Source organism: Amphiura filiformis, chromosome 5 (assembly GCF_039555335.1).
Source record: "Amphiura filiformis chromosome 5, Afil_fr2py, whole genome shotgun sequence".
NCBI lineage: Eukaryota > Metazoa > Echinodermata > Ophiuroidea > Amphilepidida > Amphiuridae > Amphiura > Amphiura filiformis.
In genome coordinates, this window is record NC_092632.1 from 27,559,647 (window position 1) to 27,573,326 (window position 13,680).

General features: G+C 35.8%; 1 protein-coding gene across 1 annotated transcript in view; it reads left to right on the top strand.

The window, feature by feature from the left end:
- Positions 1-13,680, top strand: part of LOC140152902 (dmX-like protein 2) — a 192,556-nt gene that overhangs the window by 55,829 nt on the left and 123,047 nt on the right. The window contains 1 exon segment of the mRNA XM_072175438.1: positions 1,568-1,772. Within this exon segment, the coding sequence (XP_072031539.1) occupies positions 1,568-1,772 (205 nt within the window).

Genomic DNA, 13,680 nt, shown 5'->3' on the forward strand with positions numbered 1-13,680 from the left:
AATACATACAAAATACAAAAGCTATCATTATCTACTTATCAAAATTACAGTGATAAACAAAGATAAAAAGTTGATGAAAGACTATAGAAAATTTGTGATAGAGCCTTTATTTTAAAGAATATAGAATTCATTGCAAAGATACAATATCATTACACCAAGTGGAAGGAACATGAAAGCAAATATGCTTCAAGATAGTTACGAAGATGGTTTGATTTAAATTGCAGGAATTTTTTTTAGATTTCTGAGATCAGCCGGGAGAACATCGAAAAATATTGAAAAAAAAACATGTTTTCTTTAAAATTGTGAAAGTATAAATCTACACTATAATTATGTGTAAACACAGGCTATTGTTAAGGGGATACCCGGGTAATCTTGGTGTCAGTGCACCATATGATGAGCGCTGTTGTATTGCCAGTAATTGTATACTCACAGTGCATGGCTGATTCCATATCTCATGACAAACAGATGCACAATCCTAGGTGATGTTGAATAAATATCTCGGTTTGTGAATGGATAATCAGTCCAATTCGTTGCTCACTTTGATATTGAACTGGGAGAGAGGATGTATGAGGCTTGGGGCTATCCTCTTATTCAGTTAGAATTCCACTGCAAATCACTTTCTATACATTATGCGTATATAAGCTAAAATGAGTTTTGGATGGTCATTGCTAATGATGCATATTACTAATATTGTTAACATCAGGGAGCTGAGCATGTTTTTTGTTTGTTGGGGTATATGAGGGTGTGTTTTATGTTTTGTGTTGTTTATCGGCGGTAGGTGTGTGTGTTAACAATCAGACATTGCTTTGTATAATCACGCTACTCTATTTTAGATTTACCCAAAATGCATCTCGATTACAAAACTGCTAGTTATCTAATGCAAGTGTGATATGCAAACAAATTGTAGATGAACAAGTAAAATAGTGACGTGTTTTATCTCATCATAGCTCTGACTTGGGTACTAAGCTATCTTCAGTAGATAGCGCCATATGACAACTTTCATTTACCTAGTAATCCATAAGTGAGTAACTTGTAAGATATACCCAACAGCACATTTAAACAGGTTTATGATTCCATGGCACTGTCTAACCCTTTCAAGATGAGGGTTATTTACTTTTTGGGATTGGTTAAATATGTAAGAGATGTTGAGACCAAAAAAATGAATAAAAAACCATGCATACACCCATACACACCTACCCACTTAAAGAGACATTGGCATAAAACTTGTTTTTCTGTAGTTTATCTTATGCTTTATTTAATTTTGTGTATGCTCTTGTGGATTGTGCCATAAACATGTTTTGTGATACCAACAAATTGGAATGGAAGATCCTTTAGGTTATGATATATTGTGATAAATTTTGTGTGTTTACTCAAAATATTGTATTACCAACCAGTCTCACCTCCTATGTTGGAAACTAAGTCAGTTCTACATAATAACTTGCAATGAAGAGAAGACTGGTATTTCAATCCAAGCATTTGAATAGTTGTTTGAACCATATCAGAAAATTACAATTGATCATCATGTTACATCATTGTAATTGTATTTTATATCATTGTTGTCTTTCAGGATCCCGACTATTAACAGGGAGCGACTCCATTCAGCTGTGGGCTTGTGAAAAACCGGATAGTCCTCAAACTGACCGGCAAACCAGCGTTGGTGGTGAAGCAGCAGCAGCAACAGCAGCAGCAGCAGCAGCATCAGCAGCAGCAACCACTTCGACCACACAACTCTCATCACCTACTCACTGCTGGGAATGTGTATGGCAGTGCAAGTAAGTGACATGTGCATGGTGTAATACATATTGCATGCCTAACTAATACAGACAGTACAGTGTTCAACCAAGCAAAATATTTAACCTACATAGTATTTGAATGTGTGTTAAAGGAATGAACGTCTGATTGCGAGAGAAATACAAATCTTAATACAGAAGAGTCAAGAGACATAACGACAAATACATACTAGATTTTCAGTGGTGTAGATACATGTAGGTAGCTAGGTTCTCCTTGGGAAATCATGTTGCAACACAGGGATTTTTTCTTTTTAGAAGTTGAAGAAAATATATGAGGAAGTAGTGTGAAATTGAAGAAAAAAACGGAGAAAGGAACGAATAAAAAGTACTTCAGGGGATGGATAGCGACATTTGCACATTATTTTTGTCGGTCCTGAGAGCACATCAGACACACCAAATTACATTCTGAATATACAAGGAATTTCCTTCTGATATCAAATAATTTTGATTATCTAAATTCGCAATATGATACAAAATTATATTGACATTTAATAGTCCTTAAAGTAAACTTGATAAATCTAATGATATGTACTTTTAAGTGTAGGTAGCTGGGAGGAAAAGCTGACCATCATTTGCAAATTTTGACCTTTCGTATTGAAGATACACATTTTCCCACAAACGACATAAAATTTTTAAAAAGCATAGGCAATGAAATATTTTGTTTTCCTTCAGCTATTGGCAACCATTTGTAATACCGTAAAATTCCGTCTACAAGCATATATATGCCTCTAAACGAGGTTTTTTTGACACAAGAGACAAGAGGCAGACACTCTCAACAAAAACGTTATTTGGAGTTGAACAACTATATTACTGATAAAGGCGGCTGTACAAACATGTATATTTGTAAGACCTATCTATTGCAATGTTTTTGAGAAGGGTATTGGCCTTTCATATCTTTCGTTAAAAAACCCCCTTGTTTAGAGGCATATATGCTTCTAGACGGAATTCTACGGTATCAGTTCTATTTCTATCATCTTACTCAACAAAGTTGCTAGAGCAATATTAGGCATAAAAAATTGTTTGATTTTTTTTACTTTTAAAATTGTAAATTGCATTTGATGAAGGCCTTAGAACTTTTTTTTCTTCTTTTTTATTAAATTAGATTGTTTTTTTCTTTTCTTTTTTTTTACTTGGCCTACTTACAGGGTTGGTCGGGTTATGCCAATCAAACAATTGTTTTAGGCCTTACACTGAGAAATAATGTAACAAACCCTCCGGTCTATTGCTATTTGGTCTAATACCATTTTGTCTAGCTGCAGCTAGTGGTTTTGGAAGATGTAACCTTTCTGTTTTCTTCATATTTTGTCAATATTTCTGAAATAAAAATGGTTTAAGGGTATTTCCTTGATTTATCAACCATTTTTAAGTGACTTAAGTGAAAGTTTTTGTGGCCAACTCGGGATCTCTGAAAGCCCCTTTAAGTTAAGGTACCGTATTTCCTCTATTAAATGCCCCGAGTGTGAGTTTCCGAAAAAGGAGGGCATTTATTAAAGGTCATTTTTGGCATATGTGATGCTTATGTTATCATCCAAATGGTTGTTTGCCTGCCTGGAGGGGCATTTAATAGAAGAGAAGTGTTTAACAAAGGAAATACAGTGTTCTGTTTTGCAGTTATTAATCAAAATTCTCTGACATGTTTTATGTGTGATTGATAACCAACCCTACCAAGATTCTGTCATGCAAACTAGTGAAATAGCTGACTTTGTACCAGACGTGTCATTTTCATGTATTCCGTTGTGAATGTGACATAGACTATCAATGGGAATGCCCAGAGCATTGGAAATAATGGCAAGGAGTTGCTCAACCATCACTACACACTTTGACTCTGTAATTGACTGGTTCCCATCGGAATGGTTTCAAATGGCATGGCCTCTGTACATAGTCTACTTGTTTCTCTGGTTTGCATCAATGGATTTTTGATCTATACAGATAAATCAAGAGAAAAAATGATTGTACAGTGTGTCCCAAAAGTCACTCTTTAGTTTTTAGGACTTATGTCTCATAACAGTTTCAGTTGTAAGCAATGATGAAAACATCCTTGAAAAGGATACGCTTGTAGTGGCATAATTTGTTTTGAGTAGCAAATGTGCTCCTTTTTGTGCCAAGTAGATTGAGAATGTTAAGGGATTTCTAGGTTGCAAGGAGTAGATTTGATTGTTTTTTGTGTATCCTCTCCCAGTGCAATAGTAGGCACTACTATAGGCAGTGCAGCGCATGGCCTCTAAGCACACTTGTTAAGGCACGATGTACGCTGATCACCTCTGTTGGTTATGGTTTGTCTAATGTAAAATTTACCGTTCCAAATGTTTAAACTGACTTTCAGCACACAAATTCACTAACCACGAATTGTCGATGAGTGACACACATTTTCATCAATAGTAGTCCTAAATTGTTTTGATGTATTTGCCATGTTGCTGACAATTGGTGACTTTTGGTTGATTGAGGGGGTTGTATAAGGGTAGCAACCAATCGTTGATGGCGATTTAGTTCTGACAATATTTGCTTGATACCAGTATTATTTAATTGAAAGAAAGTGTCTTGATAGTCTAGGGCTAAACATGCTAGCTGTCATAAAGTTTTTTTAAGGAACGAATAGGGAGAGTTAAGCTATATCTATAGAAAGGTAAAATTTTATGACACAGTGTGAAATAAGAAATGAACATCAAACTATTTTAGTCCATGGTGTTAAGAAATGTTTCCTTCCCAGCTGTCGGGTATGTTATTGCAATAAAGTCAGTATTAAGTGTTAGGAAATTATGACAAATAGAAAATAAGTATGGGAGAGATAAGATGGCCTTGTCAAATGTAACATTTTGTACTAATGCATCTTCGGTTTGCCTTCGGAATGACATATATACGCACGCATGTTTAGCGAAAAAAGCAGTAAGAAAGATGCAGTAGGCCTTTGTTTTGTTTTGTTTTGTTTTTCAGTGTTCAGCTATTTATCTGATGATCACCGTTTTAGGTGTGAAACTCCAGAGTAATAAATCATGCTGTTATAACATAATTACTCTGTTTTATGTATTTTATTACACGCTCTACTATCTAATAGTATCGAGCACTATTTTCAGCTGTTTTGATTAACTATATATTATAGATTTTGCACTTATATTTTACATAATATGTGTGGGGTGGGGTAGTAGTAGATGTATGGTTCTTTAATCCCTCCTTAAGGTTAAATACAATTGATTTTCAAGGCTTGATTCCAGAGGGGCGTAAGTTAATAATGGAAACAGCCATGCAGAAAAGAATGAACTCAATCTGAACTAGGGCCACGGACAAACCGCGGCTCGTGAGTCATCCTAGTTATATGTAACAGGGATGGGGAAGGGGGGCTGATGGGGGGGGGGTGATTGTGGGCAGCGTTTTCGGCAATTTTCCTTTGGATTTTCTAAATTTTTAAAATTATCCTGGATGATATCTGTCGTGAAATAAATCAATGCTTCTATAGGCTATATATAGTAGGCCTAGTATGCCTATTTATACCCTGATTATGCAATATATAGGCCTACAACAATAACTACAACAACAGTAACAAAACCAACAACCAATATTTTGTTAATCTAATTTGTAAAAAATATATTCATAGGCCGCGCCTATTAGACTAGTATAGCCTAGAAATTCCTGAATTATATAATGAAAAAAAACGGGCCAAAACAATCAATCGCTGCAGTCAGAATGAAAGAAGCGAACAAGAAAAAAGAAAAAGTGAGAAAAATAAAATAAAATAGATGGAATGGACCACATAGGGATTCGAACACGTGCCAAAGTTTTCCAGCTCAAAACTATAGTATTATATAGACTAACGTGAGCCGGCGCGCTAACCGATTGAGCTACTGAGTGACCTGTGAAATCGATTGATCTCAAACTGACTATTATGGAATAGTGCATGACAGGCTCTTATGATAAATAATCTCATCACCGCTGTAAATGTCGGAGGTATCGATGGCGAAAAACCTCGATTTTTGCAAAAGTAGCTTAAATTTGGAGTGAAATTGGTAAAGGAATCGACATACTTTTGAGAAATAATGTAGGCAGTTAGAAATCAAAATTAACGTTCCACAATCCAGATATCGATAATGTTACATAACAGTGTTTTGTGGTACAAGATTCTCGAAAAATTGTTCCCAAAAGCGGGCTAATAAAATTTAATCGGTACTGTATTTGGTTCTTCCCCATGGCAACATTATTTCTTTGGTCGATTTGTAGTACAATACAAAAAGGAGAAAACAATCACTCGGCGTGGTTTTATACGGAGCGAATATTTGAAAAAAACTGCATGGAGCGTGTTTTTGATCTTGTGAACATGGTGCGTAAAAATTATAAAAACAAAAAATTTTCAAACGGATTCTAAAAATTTGTATAAACACACAAAAATAATGTTAAGATACATCCATGCACCAACATTTGACTCACTGCGATATTTGATTGCTGAGAAAAGCGGTTTTAGAGAACAACTTTATCGTCTTTTATCGTTTTTTATCGTTTCTTCGTGTAACCTTAATAGTAATTATTTGCTAATTTTTTCTTTTCACAAGATTCAAATGTTTGATTCTTCATGAGCTGACAGATTTGAGGAATGAGAAGAAAAATGCAGCACTTTATAGTGTGTATAAACCCGCAATTCTCGGCACTCTTTACAACACATGATGCCTCATCAGCATCACTTTAATGGTGACACTTGAAATTAACAATAATACTGTTGAAGTGGCAGATATTTTGTATCAATATTTTCCATGCTGTAGTAAATATGTTTGCTTTAGGATTTGCTACATTTCCAAAACTACCTACATTCTGCGTTTGATGTATTTCTAATTTTGCATTAGCTTAGAGGGACTGAAAACAAAGCACACACAAAAATGGAGAAAAATAATGCATCACTAAAAAATAATTTCCTTCATTGTTTGGGGAGCTTTAAAATTGAACAAGTGCAATGTTACCTAAGCTATAATGTGTATATTGCAATCAAAAACTGAATCACATTACAATGGTATCCATGGAAAAGCTTCATTATTCTCCAAAACAATTTTTTTATATTCTCTAAACCAATTTATTCAAAAAAATAAATTGAATCTTCTGTGCACAGGCAAAAACATACACATCTACACTCGGACAAACTTGTGATTTAAATTGTGTAATATCTGCTAACTTTTTCCAAATTCAAATTTATTTCATTTGGTAACATAGTATTTTTGTTCATTTCTGAAGATACTTGTTAAATATTTACTCCTGCTATATTCAGTGATATTTGATATTACATTTCAAACCCTATCAGCTTCAATTAATGCGAGCTCATATAGAATCATGGAATTTATGAGGAAATTTTGTTACTTTTTTGCCGGGAATTCATTTTAATGAGTTGTTAAGTGTAACTGGAGGAAATGAAACTAGGTCGTGGCGTGTAGTTCAAGAAACTGCCACCCACCCACTCAGCCGCCTAACCGTGCACCTTCTGTAGAAAGGTTAGCAGAGATTGCTAAAAAGCGACAAAAATCAATAATTTGAAACAAGATGCTGAAGAGGATTTGATGAGGCGTTCTCTTTTTTACCCTGGGTCGTGTGTTGCTGCTTGTGATGTTGCAACACAATTGCTTCACTTTTAAAGGTGTTAGCAGTATGGCACTCTGTAAAGGGTATATTTTTCCAACAACAACAAAAAAGAAATGATTCTGTTTGGCTGTGGTAGTACGTACATCCCAAACCTTGAATGATATTGTTGCAGTTAATGTATATCCAGTGATGTCACTAGGATTATTAAAGTGGAGGAGGGGGGTAGTGTGGGGCAGCTAACAAATGTTTTGGAAGGGAGGGTGCTTGTGACAGGATTGGGATTAAGGGGCTCACCGTAGGGCCCCTGATAGGATCCTGGAGGAAAGCCCCCAGATGCATACAAGTTTGGAGGATTGAAAATCAAGCCTCGGTGAAGTATGAAACAGAATAATAATAACACTCTGCAACTTTTTGTAGCAACTTGAGGAGCAAGGATTTTAGCAGGGAGCACCCCTTTTCCTTTTTTTCTTGCACCACCACCACTGTGCATTATATCATTGGATTGAGGTAGCTCAGTTAACCCCAACTCCCTTTTTGTTTTTTCCCTGAAGAGGAAGAAAGAAAGGAGATGAAGAGAAAGGTGGTGTCTCCGCCCCAGTTTTGAACCATCAGGTGTCTGAAGCAAGATCGGATCGCGATTGTGCTGTATTGTATTGTATGGATTAGTAGCATTAGGTTAGCAAAATATCATTCTGATTTCCAGGGAGTCTAGTTCTTGATTTTCTTCCTTTTATTTCATTCATTTGCAATTTCAAAATTAATTTCCGGTATTTTTTTCATTACCCAAGGAAGGAAAAAAGTAGGATGAGAAGCCAAAAGAAATTTACCTGTTACGAGTTTCAGGATAAACTTCAGGATAAAATTTTGTTTGATCTTTTTGTACAATAAAACATTTGAATTAGAACTTGTTTTGGTAAATCAAAACCAGGTATGCTGCATTGTCCCGCTTTTGCTTCATCAGATGACACTAGCATTATCATTGCTGTCTGTGTGTGTGATTTACACGTGCTCTAATATTCCTCTTGCTGATGGGTACATACTCTCAACAGAAGCTTATTCTCGGTGGTAAAGGTGACAGGTTTTGATAAATAAACTCCCTAGGGCATTTTAGTTTTCAGGCAGTTTTTGATTACTAGTCTTGTATGTTTGAAAGAACTCAACACAACTGTATATGACGACAACAACAAAATGGAAAAGAAAATTGTTCACGTTGTAGGTAATATCATTTTTGGTATGTATGCGTATACCTTATGGAGCTTTTGGTTCATATTGTATAGGTAGAAATCTTACCCCGATGTTTTCTTTAATAATGCCATTGATGAGCGTGCAGACATCCATTATGGCATAATTTGTTCATTTTAACCCATCCGGGATGCTTCTGTTGGAGGATTATCGTATCAAACCTTCCTACCCTTGGGATCACTAGGCATGACTCGTTCTGCAGGGGATGATTATTTGTATTATAAGGAGCATTTATTTATTTTTTAGTTCACATAGAGAGAGATGAAGAAAACTGTTCTGATTAATTACCGCTAGTATAGGATTGAGTTCTGAAGATAAGACTGGGATTAAGGCTGCGTGTTTGGCCAATTCATTATTTTAGCTCTATTTATGTCACATGCGTGGGCTGAATTTGATTCAAAAGTTGAATGAAATGAAATTGTGTCTGATTGTGCTCTGAGAGTTATTAGGTGCAAGAAATTGGTCAATTATAAAATAATGGCTGGAGTGTTGATTAAAATAGTATAGGATTACATTTCTAGCTGACCATATGGATCAAGTATACCCACTACTTGAGAATAAAACATTGTTTCCCTTGTGTATGGCAATAAGTACCAATTGCGGCATTTCCGAAAAGCATTTTGGTATTATTCTTTAGCTGGTGAACTATGATTGCATGAAAACACTTGACATCCCGTTCAGACACAAATTAATTTGGACAGCATCGTTAAAAGGTCATTTATGTTTCCCCCGATGTTTCCCAGATGAGCTGAGAAAACAGAATTAACCATCCCTTCATGACTGTACCACAGATTATAGAAGGAATAGTGTACACATAATAGACATGGGTACGTAGCAAGTGTAGTTCTGTTTGTCAGATGAGTGAGCATCCCTTTAGGTACACTAGTGGGCTACATGATGGTGGCAGAATCAAAGGGCATATAGCTTGCTCACAAGTATTTGCACATAGTTATTTTTCTGTATGTATGCCAGGCAAGGTATATATGCGCAGCATCTGTGGTTTTCTATACTCATTCTGTGTAGACATCGTAGGATGTGTCATCATCATGTTAAAGGCAACTTTGTCATGTGTTAAGACAAGAGTGTAATATGTCTACAACGTGGTTTAGGAGATGGATACGAATGAGCGCAGGGGTATCAGTGCTGAATCGTGTTTCCGTTTTCTTAAAAACCCAAAATAATCAACCTTTAAAAAGATGGTGTGCTCAGCTGGGTTTTGTGCCTTGGGCTCTATTGGGCTATTCTAGTTGAAATCCATACACCCCCTATGGAAGACATGACTTTATATTCTCCCATATACAGGGGATTGTGAATTTCAAATGGAGTTCCTGAATGGGTGACTCCATTTGAAATCTACATCGGTCTATCCTCTGTGTGGGAGATTAAGGTCTCATTTATCATTGGGGTGTATGGATTTTAACTGGAACAGCCCATATTTGTGAATAGCATGTATGCCGTACATTAGTAATGTATGAAGACATTCAAACCTAACCCATGCACTCAATACTGCATTAGGAATTTTATTGACCCTAACCGGCATCTATAATAAATTACTGAGTTTTTCGAATTGGTAAGGCTAAAAACTTCTACGTTTTACATTATTTCGGAAAACGGATTTTTTTGTTGCTTAGAGTAAAGTTGTCCGCACCCCAATAAAACGTCCAATTTTGTTTTTGTTTACGTTAAGGGTGTCAAATTATGTTAATTAATTGCAAAGGCAGGGCAAAGGCAGTGGCAGCGAACTGCATGCTAAACATTTTAACGCCAACACAATACACTAATGTTGACATAGCCTGAAATAGCCTGAAATTGGCCTTCTGTTTTGGCATTGGTGTGAAGATACTATGCCTGTAGTCTGGATGGTCATTGAATTACCTATTATACAATCACACAGTATTATATAATACCCGGGACTGTGTATGAACACTTAATTAGTCACACATCAATAAAGTCAACATTTACTCAAAAGGATGAAATGTCCTTTTTGGAAGATTGTCAACATCATGAACATCTCATAATGTCCTTTTTGTAGGTCAAGATTGCCATCATGAACATCTCATACATATAAGGGACGCACCATTTGATACTCGGTGGGGGTAGGAAGTTAGGGTTGGGGAAAGAAATTTTTGTCGGCACAGACAGTTAGGTGGGGAAAGGTGTTTTTTTAGTGTTGGTGGGGAAAGTTTTGTTTTTGCTCATGTAGTGGGTGAAGTTTTTTTTTCAAAAACTTCAGACCCCTACCCTAAGAATCTAATGATGCGTCCCTAGGTGTAGCAAAGTGAGGAGGGTATTATAGTTTAATTGTGCTAATTATAATATGGTGCAATTACCTATTTGCCTCTCAAACCACTGAATTTTATTTACCATGAATAGGCCTACTCTGCTCTTTGTGGTAATGCTATGTTATCAGCATAACTTAATAATATGAAACAGAGTGTAAGGAAATGTGAATAAAATTGTGCCATCTGCACAGTGGTGTAGCCAGGACTTTTTCAGAGAGAGAGAGAGGGGGGGCACATTGTCACAAATGGGCTAAAAAGTAAAAAGTACAACAAATTTATCCAAAATGGGCTAACAAACAAAAAGTACAACAAGTATGTGCATACAAATCTTAAATATCTGTCAGCCAGCATACCACAGGGGGCCAAGAGGGAATTGAATAAAATTGTGTTAATCCGCTCAGTGATGTAGCCAGGACTTTTGCAGGGGGCAGCAAGGTACATTTCAAGGTGGGGGACAAACTTGAACGAAAATAAAATGGCCAAAAGGTACAACAAAGCTGTCCAAAATGGGCTAAAAAGTACTGTAAATGCATAAAAATCTTAAATATCAGGACGGCCAGCATCAAACAGGGGCAAGACTTCTCACGGTGGATATGATATGGTGGCAAGAAGACTTGCTTCGATCACGATGTAATTGCAATTTCAAGCCATTGATTTATATGGAAAGGATACTACAAATTATATTTCTAAATGATATATAATTATATAATCTCCTCTCATACCATTAATCACATTAAATAAAACATTTACATGTTCACAAAATAAAAAAAAATTACAAACCGCGAAAGACTCTGACCGCGCAAGACGGGTGATCGCTAGTATTATAAATTTCAAAAGGGAATTTTTGAAATTGGGTCACATAATTAAGTTTTGATTCTTTCCTTTATACAGTGGACTACATAATATTGTCTGCTAAAATGTTCATTGTCATTGTAGCCTATTTCCATTTATATGTCAGCAAGGAAAGATGGATTAGTAGGAAATGTAAAACATAGTAACATGCTTACATCTGTACACTTTTGACAAGTGCTGAATTTTAAAACATTTCACCTTAAATTTCATATGTTTTCTTTGTGGGTGTGTGTGTTTGTGGGTGGATAAAGTACATGCCTTTCACTCACCCAAAGACCCACATTTTGCCAATGTTTGACAAAGTCGTCACCTACAAACCCCAATTTTATACAAAGAAATTGACAAATTTACCCCATAATACCTTTTAATTTTGTACTCTTTGTTATTGGCTGGTGTCACCAAATGTCAAATTTAAACATTGGGTATGTTTTTTTATGAAAAAATGACCTACAACAGCATTCATTTTAAGACATTTTATTTAATTTTGTATGCGAGGACAACCAATTCCAAAGACTATGCATTCTACTTTATTCGCAAACATGTTTTCTATTCTCTTTTCATTTACATTCCCTCCCCTCCCCATATCACAGTTTTATTCACAGGTCTTAGTCAAATTAGCAATTACGATTGAGTCATGTTTTTTCTGGCACAACAGAAAAGTATTAATGTTTGATTCAACAAATCAACGGTTTGGTGCAAAAAGGCCATATCTGCAGTAGCTGCCCTATAGACAAGTAGACCGTTTGTGCCCTCTATATTGTATGCATATGACACCTGGCAGCTATTGCAGATAACACTACATCCTCGAAATTTAGCGCTGTACTTTTTTGACATCTAGAATAGGTGTAAGTACATATACTTGTACAGATTGATGTTAGTTTACATGGATGTGGGTGTCGATTGATGAGAAGCTAGCTCATGTTGTTATCAAGTGGCAATTCTGCATGTCTGAAATGCAGCTAGGACCTGCTACTTGAAAAATAGAGAATGGATGTATAATCTGTTATATTAAGTCGACTTTGGTAAATGATTTATGTTAACGTTTGCGTAATTTTGATATGTAGTTCTTTGCTTTCTAGATGAAGAGCATTAATCTTGCTTTTGAATTGGTAAAACGCTATCATATTAGAGATGACTAAATTAGAAAAGTGCACACATTCTGCCTATTAAAATGTGGTAGTGCAAGTAAAAATACAAATTCTGCATTTTGTTTAATCATGGAAGGTGAAAAATCACCTGTGCAAATTGGCTTCCTTTTATTGTTACGCTTCCGTTTTATAGACTTGCGTATTAAATATGGGTGCTTCATGCCGAGTAAGTTTCAGGTCGCAATTATATTTTTTCTATATATCTCGCCAAACCCACATCAAAATCAGGTGAATGGCACATTACATCTTGACTATGCTATATTGAATATATATGAATCAATGACATCAAGAGATAGGCTATACACTTACATATTATTCTGTGTATAGGTAGAATAAATTGGTGTGCACATTCTACATGTATCCCTGAGGTCTCTGTGTTAATGTCATATTGCAATCTATCATTGAAGCAGTGTCTCTTCTTTCTTGCCCAGCAATGGGTATTCCAGTTCCATACACCTTCTGTGGAAGCCAAATGCGAAAAAAAAACTGCGACGGGCGAAAAGACACTGAATGGGCTATTCTAGAAAATAGAGGAGTTCGGATTTCTGGGCTTTTTTTTGTCCAGTTGTGATTGTTAGAAATCCTGACTTTTAAAGTACCCAAAGGCTAAAAGATCAGTAGAATATAGTTCAAAATTGGAAATCCGCAATTTGAGAGCTTGTTTTGGACATTTGCATTAATTTTCATTCATAACTTTTTTTTTACTGTGGAAGTGGTTATTTTCGCATTGAGTTAAATTCATGTTTTGCTCATTTTTAGCACTTTCTTGTGTGTTTAGGTTTCGCGATTTGAGCTTTCGTTCACTAAATCAACTAT